Raw genomic sequence first — 27862 nt, 5'->3', positions numbered from 1 at the left:
CATAGTGATATTCAGCAGTGAGGTATGTAGCACTTTTTCTAGGATGAGTTCACGAACCTAATTGTCAGACCTCATATGTGAAAGACAAAGAGTGAGACTTGTGAGAAGGACAGGGTGACCTAAACTGTAAAGGAAAACATGAAGTAGATAATTGAGGAAAGAGCTTATTACCGTATATCTTTATACTTGTTATAATGGGTTTCTTAAGCCAGTGAGCTGGGAGGATAGGTGGTTCTATTTGGAGAAGAGAATGCCTATCTATATTAGTGATTTCGGAATCAGTTCAATTTCTGGTGATGACAAGATCAAGGATAAAGCTGTAGGGATGATCATTGAGGTGACATAGAAGGGGTTCTAGAGATGTAGGGAACCAAAGAGACAGGAATTTGAATAGCCGTGTGTGTGTGTGTGTGTGTGTGTGTGTGTACACAGACACACATACATATACATATATACATGTACATACACATACACGTTTGTGTGTGTATATATACACATATATATATATGATTTTTGAGATCACCTTATGTGATATTAACATGGAGAAGAAATCATTGAGCCAGCAGCAGAAGGATCAATGATACTAGATGATTGTTGCAAGGAAGGAGAACATGTGATAATATCCAGAGCCTCAATGGAGCAAGGGGATTGTTATAAGAAAGCAAGATAATGGTCTAAAAGTAGTATTGAGGAATAAGAAGGATATCCATCTCACCTCTACCCAGAAACATACTTCTACCCAGTGCGTGACAGAAACGTTAAGTCTCTATTTGAGAGGTCTGTAGCAGAAGAGATACTCACCCTCCTCCCACCCGCCGTGGGATAGGCAGGTTTTTATTTAAGACAAATACGTAGGGGTGACATTTGTAGAAAAGTCTGTAGATTTTGTCTAATACAGAATTCTGAAAATTTTGGATTAAGTGCATGCATCGATTCTGAAAATTTGGCTCCCATGTCTCATTGAAATAAACACATGGTAGGTAACAAACAAACACCATAAAGAGAAAGGAAGTAGAGGAAAACAAGATGTTATCAACAAATAAGAGATTTTAACAAATTTTGGGGAAATTGAAAGAGGACAAGAGTGGCTTGATGGATAAAACAACATAAAGGAAACTGGAGCCCGTAATTCATTTAAGGAGTCCAAGGTTCGAGTCAGTCTGCTCATTAGAACCCTGGAGAGACTTCTACTCAGAGTTGGCATATGTTATGGAATACATGTAAAAGAAGTAAAGCTGAAAATGATGAATTAATTTAAGGTCTGTAATCAAAACAATTATGTCAGTAGCTTCTGATCGTTGCATTATAGAATATAAGTAGCCTGTCATTTATGTGCCAGAAGAAATTGAGTCTACTTTTTTTAGGGACATTGAATGAATCGTGTAGAGAGAGTTAAGTACTTCACAGCATTATGCCCTGGAGTTCTAACATTTGGGAGCCTAAAAGGCTGACAGTAGGCATGCCAGGGACTCATCTGCTCAGAGGGCTCCCAATCAAATGGAACTATTTCCATGTAGCAGAAAAGAAAACTAAATCATCTACCTCATCTTGAATTCTTAAATGTGAACAGCATTACTCAATTTTGGCAAAATGTGTGTGTTAGAGTCAAGATCTAAGATAATACATAATGCCAAGCATACTGGTGACATAAAAAAGAGAATGCAAAATGGATAGAAAAACTGCCCCTAGCAGAAAATGGTAATTTTCCTATAGACAAAAACTTCAAAAAATACCTTTTAAATTAGATCGTATACTTGGGGAATATAAAGAAGTTATTATATGTATAAAACAAAAATAGAATGCTATGAAAAAGGAGCATTCAGAGACCATAAAAATTTTAATATAACTACTACATGTACTATAATAACTGTTGTATTAGTTATCGGTTGTTGTGTGATAAATTACCCAAAAACTTAAAGCTTAACACAGAAAACATTTATTAGCTCTCAAATTATTGGTGGGTGAGGAACTCGAGAGCTGCTTAGCTGGGCAGTTTTGGCTTAGGATCTCTCATAAGGTTGCAGTCAAGATATCTGCCAGTCATTTGAAAGCTTAGCTGGGTGCAGGAAACTTGCTTCCATGCTCTCGCAAGTGGCTAGTGGCAGAAACGTCTGAGCTCCTTGTGCAAGCCTCAGTTCCTTACCACATGGACTTTTCCATAGAATTGTTTGAGTGTTCCATGACATGGTAGCTGACTTTCCCCAGAGTGATCCAGAAGATTGAGCCAGAAAGAAGCCCCAGTATCTTTTATGACTTAGTCTCTGTGGATGCATACTTCAACAAGTTACAAACAAGTCACTAAAACTAGCCCACACTCAAGGAGAGAAGAATTAGGCTCCACCCCTGAAAAGAGGAGTATCGAAGAATTTGTGGACATATTCTCAAACTATTATCAATGCCAATATTTAGAAAAAAAGAATAGTCCCTAAATATAAAGTCAAGCAAATACCACAGAAAGACATAATATGTAGAGAACCACTACAGAGGTCCAACATATTTCTCTCATAAAACATCAGCAGAGGAAATGGAGGAGAGGCAGTTAGAGAAAAGACAGAAGAAAGTTTCCCAGAGTTGAAAAATACACATCTTTAGATAGAAAGAGTTCACTGGGAACCAACTACAGTGAATAATAATAAAAATAAAGGAACCATACCTAAAATATCTTTGAAAATTTCGTTGTACCACAGATAAAGAAAAAGAATCCTGAAAGCTTATTAGAGAAAATGGGGATGATGCTGCATTACATTTCTCATTATAACACTAGATGCTTGAATTCAAAGGAGCAATGGCTTCAACTAGCTGAAAGAAAATTAAACTTAGAATTCTGTTAGGTATTTGCAGTTTAAGAACTTAAAAATAATTGCAAAAACCACAGTTACTTTTGCACCAACCTAATATATTCATCCAACCTATCCATCAAATGTGAAGAAAGACATAAAGACATTCTCAGATATTCCAGATTCAGAGTTTAACTGAAATGTAGCTTTTATTTGAAAATTATTTGAAGATACCACTCCCGCAAAATGAGAGAAAAATTAAGAAAGAAAATGTCATGGGATCCAGGAAACAGTTGTTCAACCCAGGACTGTGGTGAAGGGCAGTTCTAGGATGATAATTATGTCACAGGCCAAGGGAGCAGCTTTCCATACTGGAATACAAGAACATAGGGAATAAGCAAAAGGAGGGAAGGGGTTTAAGCAATTTTAAGCATGTGATGTAGCAGATGAAAAAATTGAGACTTGATAAAATTATATTACTTTGACAGTAATGATAGGAAGACATTTAGAAATGCTAAGGTAAACAGAGTTGTTCAGAAAGTTAAGTCATGATTTTAAACATGAAGCAATCTAAAAAGTGGTATAATCTTAAAGTAATGCATTGATGGAGTATAATACTTTAATATAATAAACATTATGTTTCAGGTGGTCCATGAATTGCATCATTGGACCAGTAGAAAAGAAAATATGATCCTAACTATCATACCTCTGAACCTGGCAGAAATAATATGCATATGTATGTTGTATATTGTATATGACTATATATATTGTCATGATAATGTAAACACACTCTGGGGGTTTTCAGACTTTTAGAATCAGCCTATTAGGAAAAGCACAGAATATTTAATTATGGCTGCAGGTCAGAATGGAAATGGAAAAAAATCCTCTTAATGATACAGGTAAAAACGTAGTTGAAAGAAGTGAAGGTAGAGGGAAAGAAATATAATTAGAAGAAAAGATAGGTACACTAAATACCTAGTATGAGATGGAAGAGAGTTAAGATACTAAGTAACTCCTCAATGAAACAACACTATGGATGTTTAAACTTAGGTAATAACCAATAATCCAACTAGTAATAATAATGCAATTATTAAGCATTGGGAAGAAATGGGGGAAGAGTGAAGGTGGGAGCACAAATAAGCAATATCCGTAGAGGAGGAAGACGTAGATATTACCTAAAGATAATAAACCAAGAAAAAGAAGTGTGAGGTTATTGTTTGTTGTTGGAACACCATAATAACTAAAATTTGAATGAAAAAGTTTGGTGGCAAAAAAGGATAAAATGAGAGAATATTTCTTCTTATCATATGCTCTTCTGAGTTGTCATGTCTTAAGTTGATTTTTAAAAATGATTTTCCTGTTTATTTTTCAGTGCATTTTAAAATTTTATATGTTAGAATTTTGGTTTTAGCTAACCCACAATTGTTTAAATATGAATGTGGCTATGGATTAGGTTGAAGCTCTTTTGGTATTAATTTTTTTGGGTAATAATCTTTATTAAGTATTCACACTAATCAACTGTCTGACTTTTGTCTTTTCAGGATCAAAGCAAGTTGGAGAAACATCAGCATCTGGAGACTCCTTAGATAGCACACCTCGTGCTTCCAATACTATATTTGATTTTCTACCTCCTCCATTAGATCAAGTGCAGGAGGAGGAATGGGAAGTAGAAAGGTAATTCAATGATAACTTAGGTTTAAATTTATGACATTGCTTAAAGTTTTCTGATTGTACAGTATCCCTATATTTTGTAGCATTTTTTTCCCACATGTGTTTTTTTGGGGGGAAAGAACTAGAGCTTATATTGATAGGTAGGTACTGAAATGTTTCTCAATTTATTTGCTGTTAAATCTTACAATATCCAAAAGAATTATTTGTTAGCCACTGTAGTTTAGCCCAGTTATGAGTATCATTAATATAAATTTCTTGATTACCATTTTGTTTTTAACTTGATTCCTTATTCTCCATTGTTATAGGATGACTGAGCATGGGACACCAAAGCCCTTTCGAATGTAAGTAATCCTAAAGTAGCTTTTAATAGAGACGTATTTTTTATAAGATTTTTATTAAAATAGCTAACATAAAATCTTACATTAGTTTCAGGTAGACACCATAGTTATGCAACATTTATATACCTAAGGAAGTGATCACCATGATAAATCCAGCAACCATCTGACACCATACCATGCTATCACAATATTATTAACTATATTCCCTATGCTGTACATTACATCCCCATGACTTATTTGTTTTATACCTGGAAATTTGAACTTCTTATTCCCCTTCACCCTTTTCCCGTCTTTTTTAATTTTTCAATTACAGTTAACATTCAGTATTATTTTATATTAATTCCAGGCATACAGCATAGTGATTAGACATTTATATAATTTTAAGAAGTGATCCCCCTGACTAATCTAGTTCCCACCTGGCACTATACATAGGTAGTTATTACCATATTGTTGACTATATTTCCTCTGCTTTACTTTATATCCCCATGATTGTTTTGTAACGGCTAATTTGTACATCTTAATGCCTTCGCCTTTTTCACCCTGCCCCACAACTCCCCTCCCATCTGTCTAGTACCTCCGATAAATCTAGTGCCCATCTGACACCACATATAGTTATTACAATATTATTGACTATATTCCTTATGCTATACCCTACATCCACTTGACTACTATATGAAAATCAATTTCTCCTTCTTAATCCCTTCCCTCTTTTCAACCAACTTTGGCAAGCATCAAAATGTTCTCTGTATCTATGAGTTTGTTTCTGTTTTGTTTGTATATTTATTTTGTTCTTTAGATTCCACATATGAGCAAAATCACGTTGGATCTGTCTTTCTCTGTTTGACATATTCCACTCAGCGTAATACCCTCCAGGTCCACCCATGTCACTGCAGATGGCAAGAATCCATTCCCTTTCGTGGCCTAGCAATATTCCATTGTATATATATAACACCTCTTTTTTATCCATTCATCCATTGATAGACACCCAGGTTGCCTCCACATCTTGGCTATTGTAAATAATCCTGCAATGAACATATGGATGCACATGTCCCTTCACAGTAGCATTTTGTTTTTCTTCCCTGAAGTGGGATTACTGGGTTCTTCTTTGTCTGTTGTTATAGCCATTGTTTTAAAGTCTGTTTTGTCTGATACAAGTATTCCTACCCCAGATGTTTTAATTTGTTTCCATTTTCATGAAATATCTTCATCCATTCCTTTCCTTTCAGTCTGTGTGTGTCTTTCGATCTGAAGTGAGTCTCTCATAGGCTGCATATGTAAGGGTTTTGTATTCTTATCCATTCAGCCACCCTATATTTTGATTGGAGCATTTAATCCATTTACATGTAAAGTAATTCTTCATAGATAGGTAGTTATTGCCATTTTATTATTCATATTTTTGAACTTTTTTCTCCCTAAATCTTAAAGAAGTCCCTCTAATATTCCTTGTAATACTGGTTTGGTGATGATGAACTCTTTTAGCTTTTTCTTGTGTGGGAAGCTCTTTGTCTGTCCTTCAATCTAAATGATAGTTTTGCTGGGTAGAGTAATCTTGCTTGTAGGTCCGTGCTTTTCATAACTTTGAATATTTCATGCCAGTCCCTTCTGGACTGCAAAGTTTCTGTTGAGAAATAAGCTGACAGTCTTATGGGAGTTCCCTTGAAAGTAACTAACTGCTTTTGTCTTGCTGCTTTTAAGATTCACTCTTTGTCTTTAACCTTTGACATTTTAATTATGATCCATCTTGGTCTGGGCCTCTTTCGGTTCATCTTGTTTGGGACTATCTGTACTTCCTGAGCTTGTGTGTCTATTTCCTTTGCCAGGTTCGGGAAGTTTTCAGTCATTATTTTTTCAAATAGGTTTTCAATTCCTTGTTCTCTCTCTCCTCCTTCTAGTACCCCTATGATGCAAATGTTAATACACTTGTTGTCCCAGAGATCCCTTAAACTATCCTCATTATTTTCTATTCTTTTTTCTTTTAGCTGTCTGATTGGGTGTTTTCTGCTCCCTTGTCTTCTAAATCATTGATTTGATATTCTCTTTCATCACATCTACTGTTGATTCCCTCTAATGTATTCTTCATTTCAGTTTTTATATTCTATATTTCTGACTGAGTTTTTAAAAATATTTTCTATCCCCATTTTTGTGTTTCCTAGCTCTTTGTTGAAGTTTTCCCCTTATAACTAGTGTTTAGATCTCTGCATCTGGTTGATTGTTTGTCTCCCTTTTGTTCTTTTTCTTGAGCTTTGTTCTGTTCTTTTATCTGGGAAATGTTTCTTTATCTCCCCATTTTGACTACCTCCCTGTGTTTTTTTCTATGTATTAGGTAGGGCTGCTATGCCTCCTTAGTAGAATGTTTTTTTATATAGTAAGTGTCCTGTGGGGTCCAGTGGTGTAGTCTCCCAGGTCACCTGAGCTTGGTGAGGTGGAAGGCTGCTGGAGTCCCAGCGATTCTTCATGAGAGGCCCATGTACGGACTCTCAGGAATTCACATAGTCCAGGCTTCAGCATAGGAGTAGCCAGTGGAAAAGTGCCAAGTTCATGGGGAAGAACCAAATTAACCAGCTTTGGGGCTAGAGCTGGAGGGAAAGGGGTCAGAGCCCTGCTCTCTGGGTACAAAAATGCTGCCAAACACCACTGTTCGTTTGGTGACCCCTGTCTCCATCCAGCTAGCAGGTTCAGGTTGGCTCCAAATTTGTGGTCTTCATTAACCTAGCTAACACTGTTCTCCCTGCCCTGGTGATTCACTGAGCCCCCCTCCACCAAACTCCCATGGCTAGCCTGAGCCACTGCCAGTGGCTCTTCGATCAAATAGCCTGCCTCGGATCATGCTACAGATTTTCCTAAAATCTATGAAGTTCCACCAAACCCTAAACAAGCAGAGGCTGGCCACGGCATTCCCTGCATGTCTTGCTATGTGGCCCCAAGTCCGGCACAAACAACTGTCAGTCTCAACTTTCACTGTAACTTCCTTTGGGTAGCCCAAAGTCTGGCATAAGCTGGGTCCAGCATTGGCTTGGAAATTTGCTTCAGCTAAATGGCTACAAGCCTGACACAAGTGGCAGCTGACCTCAGCTCACATTATGGTGCCCAGCAGAGGGTCTTAAGCCTGGCACTATTGGCAGCTGGCCTCGCATTGCAGCATAGCCTCTTCTAAGTGCCTTTAATTCCAGTACACATGGCAACCAACCACAGATCACTTTGTAGCTTTCACCAGCCAGCAAAAACTGGGCATTAAGAGTGGATTACCTTTTACCTGCACAAGAGCCCCTCCCTAGAGGCTCCAGAAGCAGCACATACATTGACTGGATTTAGACCACCACCCAAGCAGCTCCACAAACACTACAGCCAAAGGTTGGACTCTGCTGCTAAAGTGACTGAGCCCTGCTAAAGTGACTCCTGCTCTGTGGAATCAGCCACTACAAAACACTTCATCCTCTATATTCTCAGTCATCCCGCACAGCCAGTTAGCCTGAGGGTCAGTCCCACCCACGACACGTCAACAACAATCGAGGCTCAACTACAAGAGGGACAACACAAGGGACACCCCTGGAGCACCCAGCTCCAGTACCATGGGAGACTGCACAGCTAGACTTCATAGAATACCTACTACGTAAGGCTACTCTGCCAAGAATGGGAGATGTAGCAGATCTACTTAATACATAGGAATAAGCACAGTGAGTCATCCAAAATGTAGAAACATGTCCCAAATGAAACAAAAGGACAAAACTCCAGAAAACAAACTAAAAAAATGGAGACAAGCAATCTACCAGATAAAGAGTTCAAAATACTTGTTTAAAAAGGATGCTCAATAAACATAGGGGAAGAATAGCTGAACCCAGTGAGAATTTCAGCAAAGAGATAGAAAATGTGAATAAGGAGATAGAAAAGGTGAATAAGGAGATGGAAAACATAAAAAGAACCAGTTGAAACCAAAGAATACAATAACTAAAATGAAGAAAACACAAGAGGAAATCAACAGCAGATTAGGTGATGCAGAGGATCGAATCAGCATTCTGGAAGAGAAGGTTGCAGAAAACACCCAATTAGAACAGGAAAAATAAAAATGAAAAATAATGAGGATAGTTTAAGGAACCTCTGGGACAACAAGTGTACCAACATTTGCATCACAGGCAGGCGTACCAGAAGGATAAGAGAGAGAGCAAGGATTGAAAACCTATTTGAAGAAATAATGACTGAAAACTTCCTGAATCTGGCAAAGGAAATAGACGTATAAGCCCAGGAAGTGCAGAGTCCCAAACAAGATGAACCCAAAAGAGGCCCACACCAACACGTATCATAATTAAAATTCCAAATGTTAAAGACAAAGAGTGAATCTTAAAAGCAGCAAGACAAAAGCAGTTAATTACTTTCAAGGGAGCTCCCATAAGACTGTCAGCTGATTTCTCAACAGAAACTTTGCAGGCTAGAAGGGATTGGCATGAAATATTCAAAGTGATAAAATCCAAAAACCCACAACCAAGATTACTCAGCAAGCTTATCATTTAGAATCAAAGAAGAGATAGTTTCCCAGACAAGAATAAGCTAAAAGACTTCATGACTACTAAACCAGCATTACAAGAAATGTTAAGGGGAGTTCTTTAATTAGATAAGGAAAGATAGAAAATAGGACTGTGAAAATATTGGAAAGAAAAAATTCTCACTGACAAAGGCAAACACTTTGTAAAAGCAATGAATCAACCAACTGGATTACTAATACAAAGGTTAAAAGGCAAAAGTAGGAAGATCATGTGTAATTACAACAGTTAATTAAGGGTTACACACAAACACACAAAAGAAGTGAAAAATAATGACAAAAATATAAATGTGGAGGGTGTGAGTAAAAATTGTAGTGATTTTAGAATGTGTTTGAATTTGAGCAACCATCAGCCATAGCTTGGTATATATGAAGAACATGGTAACCACAAACCAAAAATCTATAAGAGATATACAAGAAAGAAAGAGAAAGGAATCCAAACCTAACACTGTAGAGAGCCATCAACATATAAGAAAAGAGAGCAAGAGAATAAGAAAGGAACAGAGAAGAACTACAAAAACAATCAGGAAGTACTAAAGTTGAAATAACTGCATACTTATCAATAATTACTTTAAGTGTAACTGGCATAAATGTTCCAGTCAGAACATATAGGGTAGATTAATGGATTAGAAAATAAAAACTTGTGCATATACTGCTTACAAGAGACCCACTTCAGATCTAATGACACACAGAATGAAAGTAAAGGGATGATGCAAAGCATTTCTTGCAAGTGGAAACAAAAATATATACATACACGTGTGTATATACGCGTATATATATATATACATATATATATATATATACACACACACACATATAGAGATATATATACATATAACATGTAAGGACACGGTGGAAAGTTCACAAACTTAATTGTCCTACCAACATACACACACTATCTGAGAGTGTCAAAAAAATGTATACAAGTGGATACTTTGGTCAGTGTTGCTTGCCATAATCAGAAGTGTCTGAATGTTGATGGTAACCATTTGAGTACCTCTTGTAATTGCAGAAGTCAAATGTGACTTGTATTCATCTTTTGTTATTAGCATATATTGAGTATTATAATTTTAATAGTTTTTTTTCTTTCTTCAAATGTGTATACATTTTTTGGATATATATATATATATATATATATATATATATATATATATATATATCTGAGAAAATAGAATGTAAAACAAGGTTGTGACAGAGACAAAGGCAACATTTCATAATGATAAAGGGATCAATCAAACAAGAAGGGATAACTCTTATAAACATCTATACACCTAATGTAAGAGCGTCTAAATATATAAAACAAATATTGATGGACATAAAGGGAGAGATTAATAGGAAGACATAATAGTAGGGGACCTTAAAACCCCATTGAGGGGGGTGGGAGGTGAGGGTAAAGGGGATCAAATATATGGTGATGGAAGGAGAACTGACTCTGGGTGGTGAACACACAATGGGTTTATAGATGATGTAATACAGAATTGTGCACCTGAAATCTATGTAATTTTACTAACAATTGTCACCCCAATTAAAAAAAAATCGTTAGAAAAAAAAGCACAAAAGGAAAAATGCTCCCTAAAAAAAAAACAAAAACCCATTGACTTCAATGGATAGATCATCCAGGCAACAAGAAAACAGTGGCTTTAAATGACACATTAGACCAGGTGTATTTAATTGATGTTTTTAGGACATTACAACACAAAGCAGCAGAATATACATTCCTTTCAAGTGCACATGGAACATTTTCCAGAATAGACTACATGTTCTACCACAAAACAAATCTCAGTAACTTTAAGAAGGAAAGAGTATCAGTCACCTCTGATCACAAGATATGAAATCAATTTACAAGAAGAAAACTGAAAAACACAATCATGTGGAGTCTAAATAACATTCTATTAAACAATTAATGTATTAACAATGATATCAAGGAGGAAATCAAGAGATACCTTGAGACAAATGATTGTAAGGCTTGTGGCAATATTGAAGCTATGAGAGTCAGGCGGGTTGAGAAAAGTGAGTGCTTTATTCTGCGCTCCCGGGCAAGGTTCACAGGTCCCGCAGACGGGGGCCAGTGAAGTCGCACCCAGGGTAGAGGGAGGGAGGCATATATGCGATTTTTGGGGTGGGGGTTAGCTGAGTGAGGTGGCAGATGAGCAGGCCCCCCCTAGCGCAGATCGGGTGCGAGCGGCTGTGTCCGGAGTTGCTTATCACATCAGCAGTCTGCTGCCTTTTCTGGGAAACGCCAGGGGCCTGAGTCTCTGTCATGCGGGGAGGGGTCTGACTTGGCAGAGGGGTATGACTTGGCTCCTGGGGACGGGTCTGACTTGGCAGAGGGGTATGACTTGGCTCCTGGGGACGGGTCTGACTTGGCAGAGGGGTATGACTTGGCTCCTGAACGCTTTGACCATGCCTGTAGCTGACCTAACAATGATGATAAAAACACAATCACCCCAAATCTGTGGAACACAGCAACAGCAGTCCTAAAGGTGGATATATTCTTTCATAGCAATATAGGCCTACCTCAAGAAACAAGAAAATCTCCAACAATTGTACACCTAAAAGAACTAGAAAAAGAATAGCCAACAAAGCCCAGAGAATAAGGAAGGAAGGAAGATCGATCAGAGTGGAAATAAATAGAGTCCAAAAGAAAATAAAAAAGATCAATGAAACCATGAGCTGTTTGTTTGAAAAGATAAAGTTGATAAACCTTTAGCCAGACTCATCAAGAAAAAGAGAGCAGGAGCCCAAATAAATAAAATCAAAAATGAAAGAGAAGTGACAACTGACACTACAGAAATACAAATGATTGTGAAGAAAAACTACAGTTATATGCCACAAATTGGACAACCTGGAAGAAATGGATGAATTCATAGAAACAGGACGAAACAGAAAATCTGAACAGACTGATGACTAGAAATAAAATGAAATCAGTATTCAAAAAACTCCCAACAAAGAAAAGCCCTGGACCAGATAGCTTCACAGGCAAATTTTACCAAACATTCAACAAAGAATAAATACTTGTTTTTCTCAAACTATTCAAAAAAAATTCAAGGAGGGAGGGCTCTGCAACTCATTTTATGAGGCGAGCATTATCCTGATACCGAAACCAGACAAAGACATTACAACAAAAGAAAATTATAAGCCAGTATCCCTGATGGACATAGATGTAAAACTCCTCAACAAAATATTAGCCAACCGAATTCAGCAGTACATTAAAAAGATCATACACCATAATCAAGTGGGATTCATTACTGGCATACAAAGTTGGTTCATTACCCACACATCAATTAACATGATATACCAAAATACCACATATGCACAATGAAGGATAAAACTCATAATCATATCAAGAGATGCAGAAAAAATGTTTGACAAAATCTAGCATTCATTTATGATAAAAACTCTCAGCAAAGTGCAGATATGGGGAACATACCTCAACATAATAAAGGCCATATATGACAGACCCACAGCTAACAGTGGTGAAAAGCTGAACATTTTTTCTTTAAGGTCTAGAACAATACAAGGATGTCCAGTTTCACCACTTTCATTCAAGATAATATTGGAAGTTGTAGCCACCAGTCAGACAACAAAAAGAAATGGAAGGCATCCCAATTGGAAAGGAAGAAGTAAAACTGTCAATATTTACAGATGACAACATACTATATAGCAGAAACCCAAAAGAAAAAAGAAACAAATGGGACTGCATGAAACTAAAATATTTTTGCACAGCAAAGGAAACCATCAACAAAATGAAAAGACAACCTACTGGATGGGAGAAGATATTTACCAATGATACATCTGATAAGGGGTTAATATCCAAAATTTATAAGGAAATCATACAACTTCACACCAAAAAGCAATTTGATTAAAAATGGGCAGAGGACCTGAATAAACATTTCTCCAAAGAGGACATACAGATAGGCAATAGACATATGTAGAGATGCTCAACTTCACTAATCAACAGGTGAATGCAAATTAAAACCACAATGAGTTATCAACCTCACACCTGTGACAATGGCTATCATCAATAAAACAAATTTGATGAGGATGTGGAAAAAAGGGAACCTTTGTGCACTTTTGGTGGGATTGTAAATTACTGCAGCCACTTTGGAAAACACTATGGAGGCTCCTCAAAACATTAAAAATAGAACTATCATGTGACCCAGCAATCCCATTTTGGGGTATTTATCTGAAAAAATCCAAAACACTAATTGGAAAAGAGATGTGCACTCCTATGTTCATTGCAGTATTATTTACAAGCCAAGATATGGGAGCAACCTAAGCATCCATTGATATTTGAATTGATAAAGATCTAGAACATGTATACAATGAAATATTAGCCATAAAAAGAATGAAATCTTGCCACTCGCGAAAACATGATATTATGCTAAATCATTCAGAGAAAGACATATACCATATGATTTCACTTACATATGGAATCTGAAAAACAAAATAAATAAACAAAAGAGAAACAAACTAATAGATACGGAGAACAAATTGATGGTTGCTAGATGGGGGGCGGGTGTTGTTTTGATGGGTGAAAACGGTGAAAGGATTACAAAATACAAATTGGCAGTTATAAAAATTGTCACGAAAATATGAACTACAGGGTAAGGGAATATAGTCCATAATATTATAACTACATATGTATGGTTGTATAGGTGCTAAACTTACTAGATGATCATTCGTAAGTCATAAAAGTCTAATCACTAAGTTCTACACCTGAAACTCATATACTATTGTATGTCAACTAAAATTTTAAAAAAAAGAAAAGAAACCGTACACAAATCTGTTGGATAGTATAAAAGAGAGTTTTTAATAAGCAGAAATCATTTAAAAGGTATTTATAGAGGTGTATATAACACATGTATTTTGTAAGAAGGATGATGTTTTAGACTGTTTAAGCAATAATTCAGAAATTTGACTCATTCACTGTAATGTATGGGCTTGTACTATTGTCCACCTGATGTCCTCAAATATCATTTCTTTTTCAATAGGTTTGACAGCATAGCTTTTGGAGAAAGTCAAAGTGAGGATGAACAGTTTGAAAATGACTTAGAGACAGATCCACCCAACTGGCAACAGTTGGTTAGTAGAGAAGTGTTACTGGGACTAAAGCCTTGTGAGATAAAAAGACAGGAAGTAATTAATGGTGAGTTTAATTCATTTTTTTTGTTGTTTACATACATTGAGTTTTATTAAAGCAAAGGAAAACCCAGAAAACCCCGCTCCTTGATGTTTCCTTCAAAGTTTCTGCTTACCTTTTGTTTTAAATGTGGAGGAAATTAAACTAGATAGAGGATCCTTGAACTTTACAATTCAAAAGATGCTAATGACTGTGTGATTCTTATTGATAATTTCAAAGGAAATGGTGTTTAGCCTTTTAGATATTTAAAATTCATAGCATTATAGGTCTTAAACTTGAAAAGTCATTAAGACAACAATGGCCCAATCATTTTATTTTCAAGCTAAGTTAATTTTATGTATAGATTATACACTATTTTGCCGTGTATAATGCACTCCCATGTATAATGCGCACCCACAGTTTTGGCCCAAACTTCTTGGGGAAAAAATCGTTTGTTTTAATTTTTTATCAAATTTTTATCTGTTTACACTTAGGTACCTGTTTTTTGTATTATAAATGAATTTTAGCATTTATATTTAAACATTATGGTACAAGAAATTTTATGTAACAATTTCAAAACACAAGAACAGATACAAGGTACAAGAAATTTTATGTACCAGTAATATATTTATGATATTTATGCATCATACAAGGCCAAGAACTCTTGGTCATTGCAAGTTCGTCATGAGTTCAACAAAACCGATTATTGTATTGCAGGGTATTATTTTGCGTACGGATATTATTATTGATTTCTAGAGTTACACTTTTAACTCATAAGCATAAATAAAACAATTAAAAACACTTATGTAGGTACAGAATTAGTACTACCCATGTACAAGGTGTGACAATGAAGTTCGTGAAATTGCCACCATGCACTTACATTGGCAATCCTGTACAAACAGCTCGGGAAGGTTTCATAACCTTGGTATATCAGTGTCTCACAGCTATGTTCCTGTCAATGTGTGGCGGTGTCTTGCTGAGTGGCATTCATTATTGTTGTCACATGTTTTTGTGTGCCATTGCAAGAATGTCTGAGCTTGAATTAGAGCAACGAACAAACATGAACATTTAATTTCTTGTTAAACTTGGCAAGAGTGGAAGTGAAATCAGGGACATGTTAGTCCAAGTTTGTGGGTAAAATGCCATGAAGAAAAGACAATGTAAAAATAGATTAAACGTTTTTCTGAGGGGAGAGAACACGTCACTGATGAAGAGAGGTCAGGGCGGTGAGTAACAAGCAGTACTAATGAAAACATTGTAAAAGTTCATCGAATTGTGCATCAAAATCTTCAGCTGACTGTGAGAAGCATAGCAGACCAAGTAAACATCGATAGAGATACAGTTAGGAAAATCTTAACTGAAAATCTTGGCATGAGAAAGGTGTGTCCAAAAATGGTCCCGAAGGAGTTCACTGATGAACAAAAGCAAAGGCGAGTCGAATTTTGCCAAGACCTTTTGGAGAGGCAAGACAATGTTTTGAGCCATGTTATCACTGGTGATGAAACATGGGTGTACCTCTACGACCGTGAAACAAAGCATCAAAGTGCACAATGGAAGTCAGCCAGTTCTCCACGACCAAAGAAGTTCCGTCAGTCCAAATCAAGAGTAGAAACGATGTTGCTAACAACCTTTTTTGATATCATAGAGATTATTCATTATGAATTTCTACCAACTGGGCAAACAGTTAACCAAGTTTACTATCTGGAAGTGGTGAAAAGGCTGCATGAAAAAGACGAAAACAACCTGAACTTTTCGCCAATCCACATGGCTCTTGCATCACGACAATGCACCAGCTCTTCCTGCACTGTCTGTGAGGGAGTTTTAGCCAATAAACAAGTAACTGTATTGGAACAACCTCCCTACTCACCTGATCTGGGCCCAGTGACTTCTTTCTTTGCTTGAAGATAAAGGAAATATTGAAAGGAAGACATTTTGATGACATTCAAGACATCGAGGGTAATACGATGACAGCTCTGATAGCCATTCCAGAAAAAGAGTTCCAGAATTGCTTTGAAGGGTGGACTAGGCGCTGGCGTCAGTGCATAGCTTCCCAAGGGGAGCACTTCAAAGGTAACTGTAGTGATATTCAGCAATGAAGTATACAGCACTTTTTCTAGGATGAGTTCTCAAACTTAATTATCGGGCCTTGTATAATGTGCATCCTTATTTTTCCCTCACAAATTTGGGCAAAAAAGTACACATCATACACGGCAAAATACTGTAAATGAGAATGCAAAGTCTAAGGGTAATTACAATTAGTCAAGATCATGCAGCTGATAAGTGATAGGATCCTGATCTTCCTTTATCCTGGTGTAGTGTTCTTTATTTTATCCAAGCATGTATGTGACAGATATGTGACATGGATGCTTTATCCTCTGCTATCTTTAAGATGTGATTTGAATAAATATCCTTCTTACTTCAGAAGTGAGGGTTTATAGGCAAATTAGATAACCCAAAGTACTTTTATTTCTGATGAAGTCTCAATTTAAAGGCTATATGATGTTTGGGTTTACAGTTTTCTAATGTTGTAGTTGTGATTGGTGGGTACTATTGTAAAAAGATAGATGATTTTTGGAGTATACTGTTAACTTTTAAGTACAAAAGAGTTTTGAATGATGTTTTTCATTTGCTGGTATTAAACTCTTAGAGCCAGTGGTTTCTATGGAATCAACAAAATGACTTCAGAGATACTACATCCTTTCTAAACTATAAACAATTACTTAATTTTTTTGTTATAATTCCAACTAAAGCCTATGTTTTGTCCAATGGAATTATTCTAAGTAAGTAATAGAAAACTTAGGCAACATTTTATATTTCCTCTTCTTCTCCTTAGAATTGTTTTACACTGAAAGAGCTCACGTTCGAACACTGAAGGTTCTTGATCAAGTGTTCTATCAACGAGTGTCCAGAGAAGGAATTCTGTCACCTTCAGAACTACGGAAAATTTTTTCAAACTTGGAAGATATCCTTCAACTTCACAGTAAGAGAAATTGACTCTGATCTTTCTCCCTAACATTTACAGTAGATAAAAAATTATAAGTATGTTAAGGCACTGTAACAGTCAAATCTTGTAAATGTTAGCATTCCTGAAATTTTTTTTCTTTTTCTTTTTATTAGTTTCAGGTGTACAAAACAATGTAATAGTTAGACATTTATCATTTCTACCCCTTACAAAGTGGTAACCCTTTGCTCCCATCTACTAACCCTCTGACATCGCATAAAGCTGTTACATTTCCACTGTCTCTGTTCCTAATGTTGTACTCCACTTCTTGTGACTAAAATTATAGTTGACATTCATTATTATTCAGCTTTAGGTGTACACTGCAGTGGTCAGGCATCTACACCATCCCTGAAGTGGTCTCCCTAATAAGACAAGTGTCCATCTGACACCCTACAAAATTTTTACAACATTATTGATTACATTTCCCAAACTGACTTTCGTATCCCCATGGCAATCTTGTGGTTTCCTACTGTGCTTTCTAATCCCCTCACCTTCTTCATCCTCACCCCCTGCTCCCATCTAGCAACCCTAAGTTTTTCCTGTATATCTCTGAGACTGTTTCTGATTAGTTCGTTCGTTTATTCTTTTCTTTAGATTCCACAGATAAGTGAGATCATATGGTCTCACTTATGAGAGAAAGACTTTGTCTTTCTCTGTCTTTCTCTGTCTGACTTATTTCACTTAGCACAAAGGTCCATCCATATTGTTGCAAATGGTAAGATTTCATTCTTCTTTAGGGCTGCGTAATACTCCATTGTATAAATGTCCCACAATTTCTTAATCCAGTCGTCTACCGATGGGCATTTTGGTTGTTTCCATGTCTTGGCTATTGTGTATAGTGCTGCAGTAAACATAGGAGTGCATAAATTTTCTCGAATTAGAGTTTTGAATTTCTCTGGATAGATACCTAGCAGTGGATTTGCTGGGTTATAGAGTAGTTCCATTTCAGTGTTTTGAGATACCTCCATACTGATTTCCATACTGGCTGCACCAATCTGCAGTCCCACCAACAGTGCACAAGGGTTCCCTTTTCTCCACATCCTCGCCAAAACTTGTTGTTTGTTGATTTATTGATGATAGCCATTTGACAGGGGTGAGGTGGTATTTTATTTTGGTTTTTATTTGCATTTCTCTACTGGTTAGGGAGGTTGAGCATTTTTTCATATGTCTGTTTGCCATCTATATGTCCTCTTTAGAAAAATGTCTCTTCATGTCCTCTGCCCATTTTTTAATTGGGTTGTTTGTTTTTTTGGAGTTGAGCTGAGTGATGTTTTTTTATAAATTTTGGATTTTAACCCCTTATCAGATATATCATTGACAAATGTCTTCTCCTATTCAATAGGATCCCTTTGTGTTTTTTTGATGATTTCCTTTGCTGTGAAAAACTTTTTAGTGTGACATAATCCCGTATGTTTATTTTTTCTCTTACTTCCCCTACTCAAGGGGATATATCAGTAAAAACATACTGGGTGTTCCAGCTTCATTTTTTAGCATGTGTCTGTCCAGGTTTCCCAACACCACTTATTGAATAGATTGTCTTTACCCCACCGTAAATTCTTGCTTCCATTGTCGTAGATTAAATGACCACACAGGCTTGGGTTTATTTCTGGGCTCTCTATTCTGTTCCATTGATCTGTGTGTCTATTTTTATGCCAGTACCATATTGTTTTGATTACTGTAGCCTTGTAGTGTAATTTGATGTCAGGTATCATGATACATCACACTTTATTCTTATTTCTCAAGATTGCCAAGACTATCTGGGGTCTTTTATGGTTCCATAGAAATCTTAGGATTATATGTTCTATTTCTGTGAAAAATGTCCTTGGTAGTTTGATAGGAATTCCGTTGAATCTGTATATTGCCTTAGGCAGTATGGACATTTTAACGATGTTAATTCTTCCTATCTGTGAGCATGGTATGTGTTTCCATCTATTTGTATCTTCTTTAATTTCTCTCTTCAGTTTCTTATACTTTTCTGAGTACAGGTCGTTCACTTCTTTGGTTAAATTTATTCCCAGGTATTTTATAGTCTTTGAAGCAATTGAAATTGGGACTGTTTTCTTAATTTCTCCTTCTGATATTTTATTATTGGTATATATAAATGCAACTGATTTCTGAATATTAATTTTGTATCCTGCTAATTTACTAAATTCATGTATCAGTTCTAATAGTTTTTTAGTGGAGTCTTTAGGTTCTCTATATATAGTATCATGTCTTCTACGTTTACTGACAATTTTCCTTCCTCCTTACCGATTTGGATGCCTTTTATTTCTTTTTCTTGTCTGATTGCCTTGGCTAGAACTTCCAGAACTATGTTGAATAGAAGTGGAGAAGGTGGGCAACTTTGCCTTGTTCCGAATCTTAAGGGGAATGGTTTTAGCTTTTCCCCATTGAATATGACGTTACCTGTGCGTTTATCATATATGGCCTTTATTATGTTGAGATATGGTCCCTTATTCCCACTTTCTTAAGAGTTTTTATCATAAATGGCTGCTGGATTTTGTCAAATTCTTTTTCTGCATCTATTGATATGACCATATGATTTTTATTTTTCATTTTGTTAATGTGGTGTATCGCATTAATTGATTTTCGGATGTTGAACCACCCTTGCATACCAGGAATGCAATCCCACTTGATCATGGTGTATGATCTTTTTAATGTATTGCTGAATTCTGTTCGCTAATATTTTGTTAAGGATTTTTGCATCTATGTTCGTTAGGGATATCGGGCTTTAGTTTACTTTTTTTGTAATCTCTTTGTCTGATTTTGGGATCAGGGTGATAGTGGCCTCGTAAAAGGTGTTTGGGAGCCTTTCCTCCTTCTGGATTTTTTGGAATAGCTTGAGGAGAATAGGTGATAATTCTTTTTTGAATGTTTTGTAAAATTCACCTGTAAACCCATCTGGTCCAGGGCTTCTGTTTGTTGGGAGCTTTTTGATCACTGGTTCAGTTTCCCTGGTGGTAATTAGTCTATTCAGGTTTTCTGCTTCTTCTTGCGTTAGCCTTGGATAGTTGTATGCTTCTAGAACATTGTCCGTTTCTTCCCTGTTGTCTAATTTATTGGCATATAGTTGCTCTTACTAATTTCTTAAAATTTTTTGTATTTCTGTGGTGTCTGTTGTCACTTCTCCTCTTTCATTTCTGATTTTATAAATTTGGGTCCTCTCTCTTTTTTCTGATGATTCTGGCTAAAGGTTTGTCGATTTTGTTCATCTTCTCGAAAAACCAGCTCATGTATTCATTGATCTTTTGTATTGTTTTTCTGGTTTCTATTTCATTTATTTCTGCTCTGATCTTTATTATCTCCTTCCTTGTGTTCCCTTTGGGCTTATTTTGCTGTTCTTTTTCCAAATCCCTTAAATGTGAAGATAAACTGTTGATTAGTGATGTTTCTTGTTTCTTTAGGTAGGCCTGCAAAGCTATGAATTTCCCTCTTAGGACTGCTTTCGCGGCATCCCATAGATTTTGGGTCGTCGTGTTTTCATTTTCGTTTGTCTCGAGATATCTTTTGATTTCTTCCTTGATCTCCTGCTTGACCCATTCATTATTTAGTAATAAGTTATTCAGCCTCCATGAATTGGTGTGTCTTCCAGTTTTTTTCCTGTAGTTCATTTCTAATTTCATAGCATTGTGATCAGAGAAGACAATTGGTATGATTTCAATTTTCTTAAATTTATCAAGACTTGTTTCGTGGCCTAACATATGATCTATCTTGGAAAATGTTCCATGTGCGCTTGAGAAAAACGTGTATTTTGCAGCATTGGGGTGAAATGTTCTGAAAATATCGATTAAATCCAAGTGGTCCAATGTATCATTTAAGGCTGTTGTTTCCATATTGATTTTCTGTCTGGAAGACCTGTCCCTTGTTGTCAGAGGTGTGTTGAAGTCCCCTACTATAATAGTGTTACTGTTGATCTCTGCCTTTATGTCAGTCAGTACCTGTTTCGTATATTTAGGTGCTCCTATGTTGGGTGCATAGATGTTTACTAGGGTTATGTCCTCTTGTCGGATCGATCCCTTTATTATTATATAGTGCCCATCTTTATCTTTTAGTATGTTCTTCATTTTAAAGTCTATTTTGTCAGATATAAGTATTGCAACTCCAGCTTTTTTCTCGTTTCCATTTGCATGAAATATCTTACTCCAACCCTTCACTTTCAGCCTGTGTGTGTCTTTTGTTCTGAGGTGAGTCTCTTGTATACAGCATATACAAGGGACTTCCTTTCTTATCCAGTCAGCCACCCTATGTCTCTTGATTGGAGCATTTAATCCATTTACATTTAAAGTGATTATTGATAGGTACATAGTTATTGCCATTTTTAAATTTGTAGTTAGGTTGTTTTGATCTTTCTTCTATTTACAGAAGTCCTTTTAGTATTTCTTGCAATGCTTGCTTGGTGGTAATAAATTCCTTTAGCTTATTTTTTTCTGGAAAGCTCTTTATCTCTCCATCAACTTTAAGTGATAGCCTTGCTGGATAAAGCAATCTAGGTTGTAGGCCTTTGTTTTCCATCACTTTGAGTATCTCCTGCCACTCCCTCCTGGCCTTCAATGTTTCTGTAGAAAAGTCATTTGATAGTCTTATGGGAGTTCCCTTGTATGTAACCCTCCGTCTTTCTCTTGCTGCTTTTAGGATTCTCTCTTTGTCTTTAAGCTTTGCCATTTTAACTATAATGTGTCTTGGTGTGGACCTGTTTGGGTTAATCCTGGTTGGAACTCTCTGCACTTCCTGGATTTGTATGTTGGTTTCCTTCATCAGGTTGGGGAAGTTTTCAGACATTATTACTTCAAATATGTTCTCAATCCCTTGCTTGCTCTCTTCACCTTCTGGTATTCCTATGATGCGCATGTTGTTGCGCTTGATGTTGTACCAGAGGTCTCTTAGGCCATCCTCATTGTTTTTTATTTTTTCTTTCTGTTTTTCCGTTTGGGTGATCTCTGCTACCTTGTCTTCTAAGTCGCTGATTCGATCCTCTGCTTCATCTAACCTGCTGGTAATTCCTTCAAGTGAGTTCTTAATTTCGGTAATTGTGTTCTTTAGTTCTAACTGGTTGTTCGTTATGATTTCTACATCCTTCTTTATGTCTTCTCTAAGCTCCTTAAACATTCTTATCACCAGTGTTCTGAACCCTGTCTCTGAGAGGTTGGTTACGTCTGCTTCATTTGGTTCCAGTTGTGGAGGCTTCTTCTGTTCTTTTATTTGGGACGTGTATCTTTGTTTCCCCATTCTGGCTGACTGTGTTTATTTTGATATATTAGGTAAATCCCCTAGAGTTCTTAGTTCTTGCTAGGTTATCTTATGTAGTATGTGTCCTTTATATTTGACTCGCACCACGTCGTCCTCCTCTGCGTGTGCTCCAAAGGTGACTCTTGTGTTGTGTATACTGTCCCGTTCAAGAAGATCTTTAATTGCTTTTTGTTTGTGAGTAGGTGGGGTTAACTCCTGGGCTGACACGTTGTGAGACTTGGCTCTGCCCCCCGCAGGGCGCTCTGCTGCGTGAGGGTTGACCACCCTAATGTGGTTTGGCCTCTCCAGTGCCTGCAGAGAACCCCCTCTGGGTGTGTGACCTGCAGGTCAAACCCGGCAGCACTCCGGTTTGGTCTGGAGTTGGCTTCTGGATATGCTGAGTCCCGTGCCTCTCAAGCTGGGCCCCGGCAGGGCAGTTTCAGAACAAAGCAAATCACCAAGCACAACAGCAACGACAACAGCAAAGAAAAAAATCAAGTACATTCACATGCAAAACAACAGCCGATAACCCCCGCTGGACACAGGCAGAGATATCAAAGATATAAAGACAAAGCAAAACAAAACAAAGCAAAGCAAAACAAAAAGCAGCGACCGTCTCGGCCTGAGCCCACCAAGCAATGTCCGGGTTGTCCTCTGCTGTACCAAAGAGCCCCCTGCTTATTGCGCAGGCAGAGCCGGTCACCTGGTGCCCAGAGAGACTTTGGGACTGCAGACTTAAATGCGTGGGCCTGAGGGGTCTGGATGATAGTTTTTACAAAGTCAGTGCAGTTTCTGCCCTTGTCTACACGTATGCACACTGAGAGAAGCACCACCAGCCCTTTGTCCAGAACTCCTGAGTCGTAGGGCACTTCTTCAGAGAGTGTGTGTATGGGTGCGGGCGGGAGATTTCTGATCTGCTGACCGTGCCTCACAAGCTGGGCCCCGGCAGGGCAGTTTCAGAACAAAGCAAATCACCAAGCACAACAGCAACAACAACAACAAAGAAAAATATCAAATACATTCACATGCAAAACCACCTGATAACCCCCACTCGACACAGGCAAAGATATCAAAGATATAAAGACGAAGCAAAACAAAACAAAACAAAGCAATACAAAAAGCAGCGACAGTCTCGGCCTAAGCCCACCAAGCAATGTCCGGGTTGTCTCTGCTGTACCAAGGAGCCCCCTGCTTATTGCGCAGGCAGAGCCGGTCACCTGGTGCCCAGAGTGACTTTGGGACTGCAGACTTAAATGCGTGGGCCTGAGAGGTCTGGATGATAGTTTTTACAATGTCAGTGCAGTTTCTGCCCTTGCCTGCACATATGCACACTGAGAGTGGCACCACCGGCCCCGTGTCCAGTACTCTTGAGTCTTAAGGCACCTCTTCAGTGTGTGTGTGTGAGTGCGGGCGGGAGATTTCTGATCTGCTGAAAGCCCAGAGCTGCGTCTGCCTCACTGCTGATCTTCGGGTGTGTCTCTGCAGCTGCACCCACCCCGCCCTAGGCAAGCCAGGAAGGGTGGGGGCTGGGGATGGAGGGGTCTTCACTCTCCCAGCCCAGCCGCGCGTTGCCCTCTTCCCGCAGGCCAGAAAAGGTGGTGGCTGGGGGTGGAGGCGTCTCTTCTCTCCTAGCGCAGCCAAAATCACACACACTTCCCAGTCTCCCTGGGTCAGGGCTGCCCGTCAGGCTTCCCAAAGCCTGAGCATTACGGCTCCTCTGTAATCTGAGACCACTCCTCAGTTCAGGGGCCGGTTTAAGTCTCTGGAAGGGCGGGGTAGGATTGGAAGAGCGGGGCGGGGGAGGGACCCAGGTATGGAGACTATGTTCTTTGTCTGCGCTAGGGCCCTCCCGGCGGGAGAAATCAGCCGTGGGACGCAGGGAAAGAGCCCACCCCCCCCCCCCCCCCCGGGATCCCGTGCGTGCCCGGCACAGCAGGTTCCACCGAGGTTTTCAGTTTTCGCCCCAGCCAGCTGAGGCTCCCCCGCCGCTGCCGGCCGGGCGTTTTCACTCTGCTCCTCTTTTTCCTTCCCCTGCTCGCCCAATTAGCGCACCTTCAAGTACTTCTTAGCTTCAAGTAATCCACGAATCTCCCCGCTATTCTGTGTGATGAGCGTAAAGTTCTTTGATGGGTTATAGGTCTCGTTTGCAATAAGATCCGGAGAACTCAGAAAGTGCGCCCTGCTGCCGCCATTCCTATCTAAATGTATTTTGAAAATAGTAATATACAGTATATAATCCCATGATGGGGTTATTTTCAGGAATTATTGGGTTTTTTTTGTGTTGTTTTGCTTGGAATGCTTGAGTAAATATATTAAAATTTTGCCTTATTGGCTCCATGGTTGTACCTGTACTTATCTCAGATTTTGTAGACAACAGCATGGGTTCTTCTCTTTATCAGTTACTGTTTCTCCGTGACCTTTAATTTGTAATCTTTCTTTCATCAAGGATGCCATCACCACCTACCAATACTTGCCCACCAAATTGATGCCTTTTACTTCTTTGGGGATTTTAGGTTTCACCCTCATGCATTGGCAAGTTCAGGCTTGATTATATTTATTGCCTGTGCCCATACATTTTCTGAGAGGAACGGTAGACTGAATCACCTGCACTATTTAAATTGAAGTTCTTTATGAGTATGGTTATAGACAGAGTCTTGAAGTGAAATGTGTATTTAATGTGTCTATTGAGTATGTAATGTGCTATTTTTCACATTGTTTTATGCTTTGCCACCTGTTTTTCTGATAGAGGACACAAATGTATAAGAATTGTGTCCAGATTTATATTTAAGAAGATTAAAAGCAGCTATACTACTCTGGAAGTCCTTTTTTTGAAAATTTAAGTTCTTGATACTACCAGTAACTCAGCCTGAAATGGGAATATGCTTAATTATTTTTCTCCGTTTTATTTTTCCCCTGTAGTTGGGTTGAATGAGCAAATGAAGGCTGTTCGAAAAAGGAATGATACCTCTGTTATTGATCAAATTGGGGAAGATTTATTGACCTGGGTAAGGAAATTTGCTGTTTTATTTTAATATTTTTATAGCTACTTGATCAGATTCAAGATTAAGTAATTAATCTTTACAAATATGCAGACTCATCCATTTTACAAAGCAAATGTAAAATGAAAAGTCCAGAGTATGTATTATCTTGGTAATGTCTTCTGATAGTGCTCAAACTAAGTGCTCTTTTTTCATCAGATTAAAGATACTCGTTCTTTAGGTTTTAAAGAATATACAATAAAAGCGATCTTGATAGAAATAATTTAACTGACATAGAATTTTAGCTATGTTCTCTTGTCCAAGTATGAAAATTGTACTGTACAGCATTAGACAATTATAGATCCAGAACGACCATCACAAAAGTAGTAAAGTAAAAATCACTTAATCTTATTTACATTTATAAGGAAAGAGTTCAGAGACTATAGTAGCTGTTTGTTAAATTCTGTTATCTTTCTGTCTCTTTGTCAGTATATACCCCACAATATATACTTATGTGCTGAGCACTGTCGTAGATGCTGGGATACGGTGGCAATCAAAACAGACATGGCTCCTGCCCTAGTAAAGCTTATAATCAGTGGGAAAACTGTCATTAGTTATTTCAAGTGTTATGAGTGTTAACAATAACGGGTTGTTACGGGAATATATAGCAGGAAGACCTAAACTAGAACATACAGAAAATCTTCCTAGGGGAAAGGGGGTTTGATTCAAACTTTTAAAGAAAGTTCTATTGCTAAGGCTCCTTTCACTGATGGTGAGACCATTGCCCCTGTGGAATCTACTAATCCAATAGTAGATCTCTTCTTAGCCACTTACCTTGTAGAATAGGATCAAGGAATCATAATCCAGTCTCATCTTGCATTTATTGAGCTTTCCAATCCAAAGCATTTTCTCCCTAGGCGCACTCTAGCATTATTATTGTTAAGAAGCTTTAACTTCCTTGAAAAATTCACCTTACTGGGTGGTAGTGTGATTCATTTTGTTTCTTGATCTCCGTATAGCAGTGAAAGTTATAACTGAGTTCTGTTGGCTTGGCAGCACACTACTGAACTTGAAACAGAAAATTTGTAGTATGACGTGGTATAGCATCCATTTTCAAATGTGGATTATAAAGTTGTAAGTCATATGGACTTAAAATATCAATCTTGATTCCTAAGCAATTTTATTTGCATAATAGTGTTTAAACCAAGTCTCAAGTGAGGTTTGTCATTAATAAGGTATAGAAATGCAATTGATTCTCTTATCACACAGTCCATTGGACTATGTAAATCTACTACATGGTAAGACAAAGTGGAGAAACATGTTAATAGAGTGGGGAAAAACAAATTTATTTTACCACATGTAAAATGAAGTGTATTCTCAACCACTATGATGTACCTACAAAAATTGGAATGGACTAACCATGTAGTTAGTAACTATTAAGTACAAAAGTTAATTTTAGGTCAAAGCTTTGGCCAGAAATGCAGAGGGTGCCAAAAAAATGTATACATATGACTTGTATTCATCTTTTGTTATCGGTATATATTGAGTATTACAATTTTAATACAGTTTTTCCTTTTCTTAAAATGTGTATACTTTTTTTGGCACCCTCAGTAGTAAAAGCAAAAATCATAAATAGACCTTTAGATTTACTCTATTTTTTAAGAGTTTTGGAGAATGTTTTTCTGGTGTAGGTCCTGAAGATTACCTTACGGATACGTAAGCTACTTATAAAACTGCTTGAGGTTAGGAGTATTTTCTTTTGTAAACCCAGCTGCTGCTAGTATTTGTATGGCACTTTTGACTGACTAACATTCCAAAATGCTGCCAGTCCCTTTTAATATGTTGATGTCATGTTTATAATAGACTGAGAATACAGCATTGTAGCAACCTATTAAAATGTTGCTTTGTATGTGTCCTAGTTGAAAAAATACTCCGAATTTATCTACAAATGCACTACTAAAAGATTTTTTTCACAAAATACCTTCATGTACAAACTTTTGGAAAAATGGCTTTAAAGGGGAGATTATATGAAAAGTTTCTTTGTAAACCATGAGAACAGTTATTATAAATATAGAGATGGTTAAAAAATAATTTATTTGACTTATGCTTGTAAGAGTACCTATTATGAGTGAAGCACTTGTTAGGTGTTTTAGCAGAAACTTTAAAGTCATGGAATATACAAATTTAAATTTACAAATTAAAAATATTAGTCAAA

At 37.4% G+C, this 27862-nt stretch overlaps 1 protein-coding gene across 1 annotated transcript in view; it reads left to right on the top strand.

Moving 5' to 3' along the window:
• Positions 1-27862, top strand: part of ARHGEF12 (Rho guanine nucleotide exchange factor 12) — a 181538-nt gene that overhangs the window by 125610 nt on the left and 28066 nt on the right. The window contains 5 exon segments of the mRNA XM_033102250.1: positions 4319-4451; positions 4754-4789; positions 14315-14469; positions 17276-17422; positions 25589-25674. Coding sequence (XP_032958141.1) covers positions 4319-4451; positions 4754-4789; positions 14315-14469; positions 17276-17422; positions 25589-25674 — 557 coding nt within the window.

Source organism: Rhinolophus ferrumequinum, unplaced genomic scaffold, assembly GCF_004115265.2.
Source record: "Rhinolophus ferrumequinum isolate MPI-CBG mRhiFer1 unplaced genomic scaffold, mRhiFer1_v1.p scaffold_58_arrow_ctg1_1, whole genome shotgun sequence".
Classification (NCBI taxonomy): Eukaryota; Metazoa; Chordata; class Mammalia; order Chiroptera; family Rhinolophidae; genus Rhinolophus; species Rhinolophus ferrumequinum.
The sequence above is the reverse complement of the archived record's forward strand: the minus strand, read 5'-3'. Positions and strand labels throughout refer to the sequence as shown.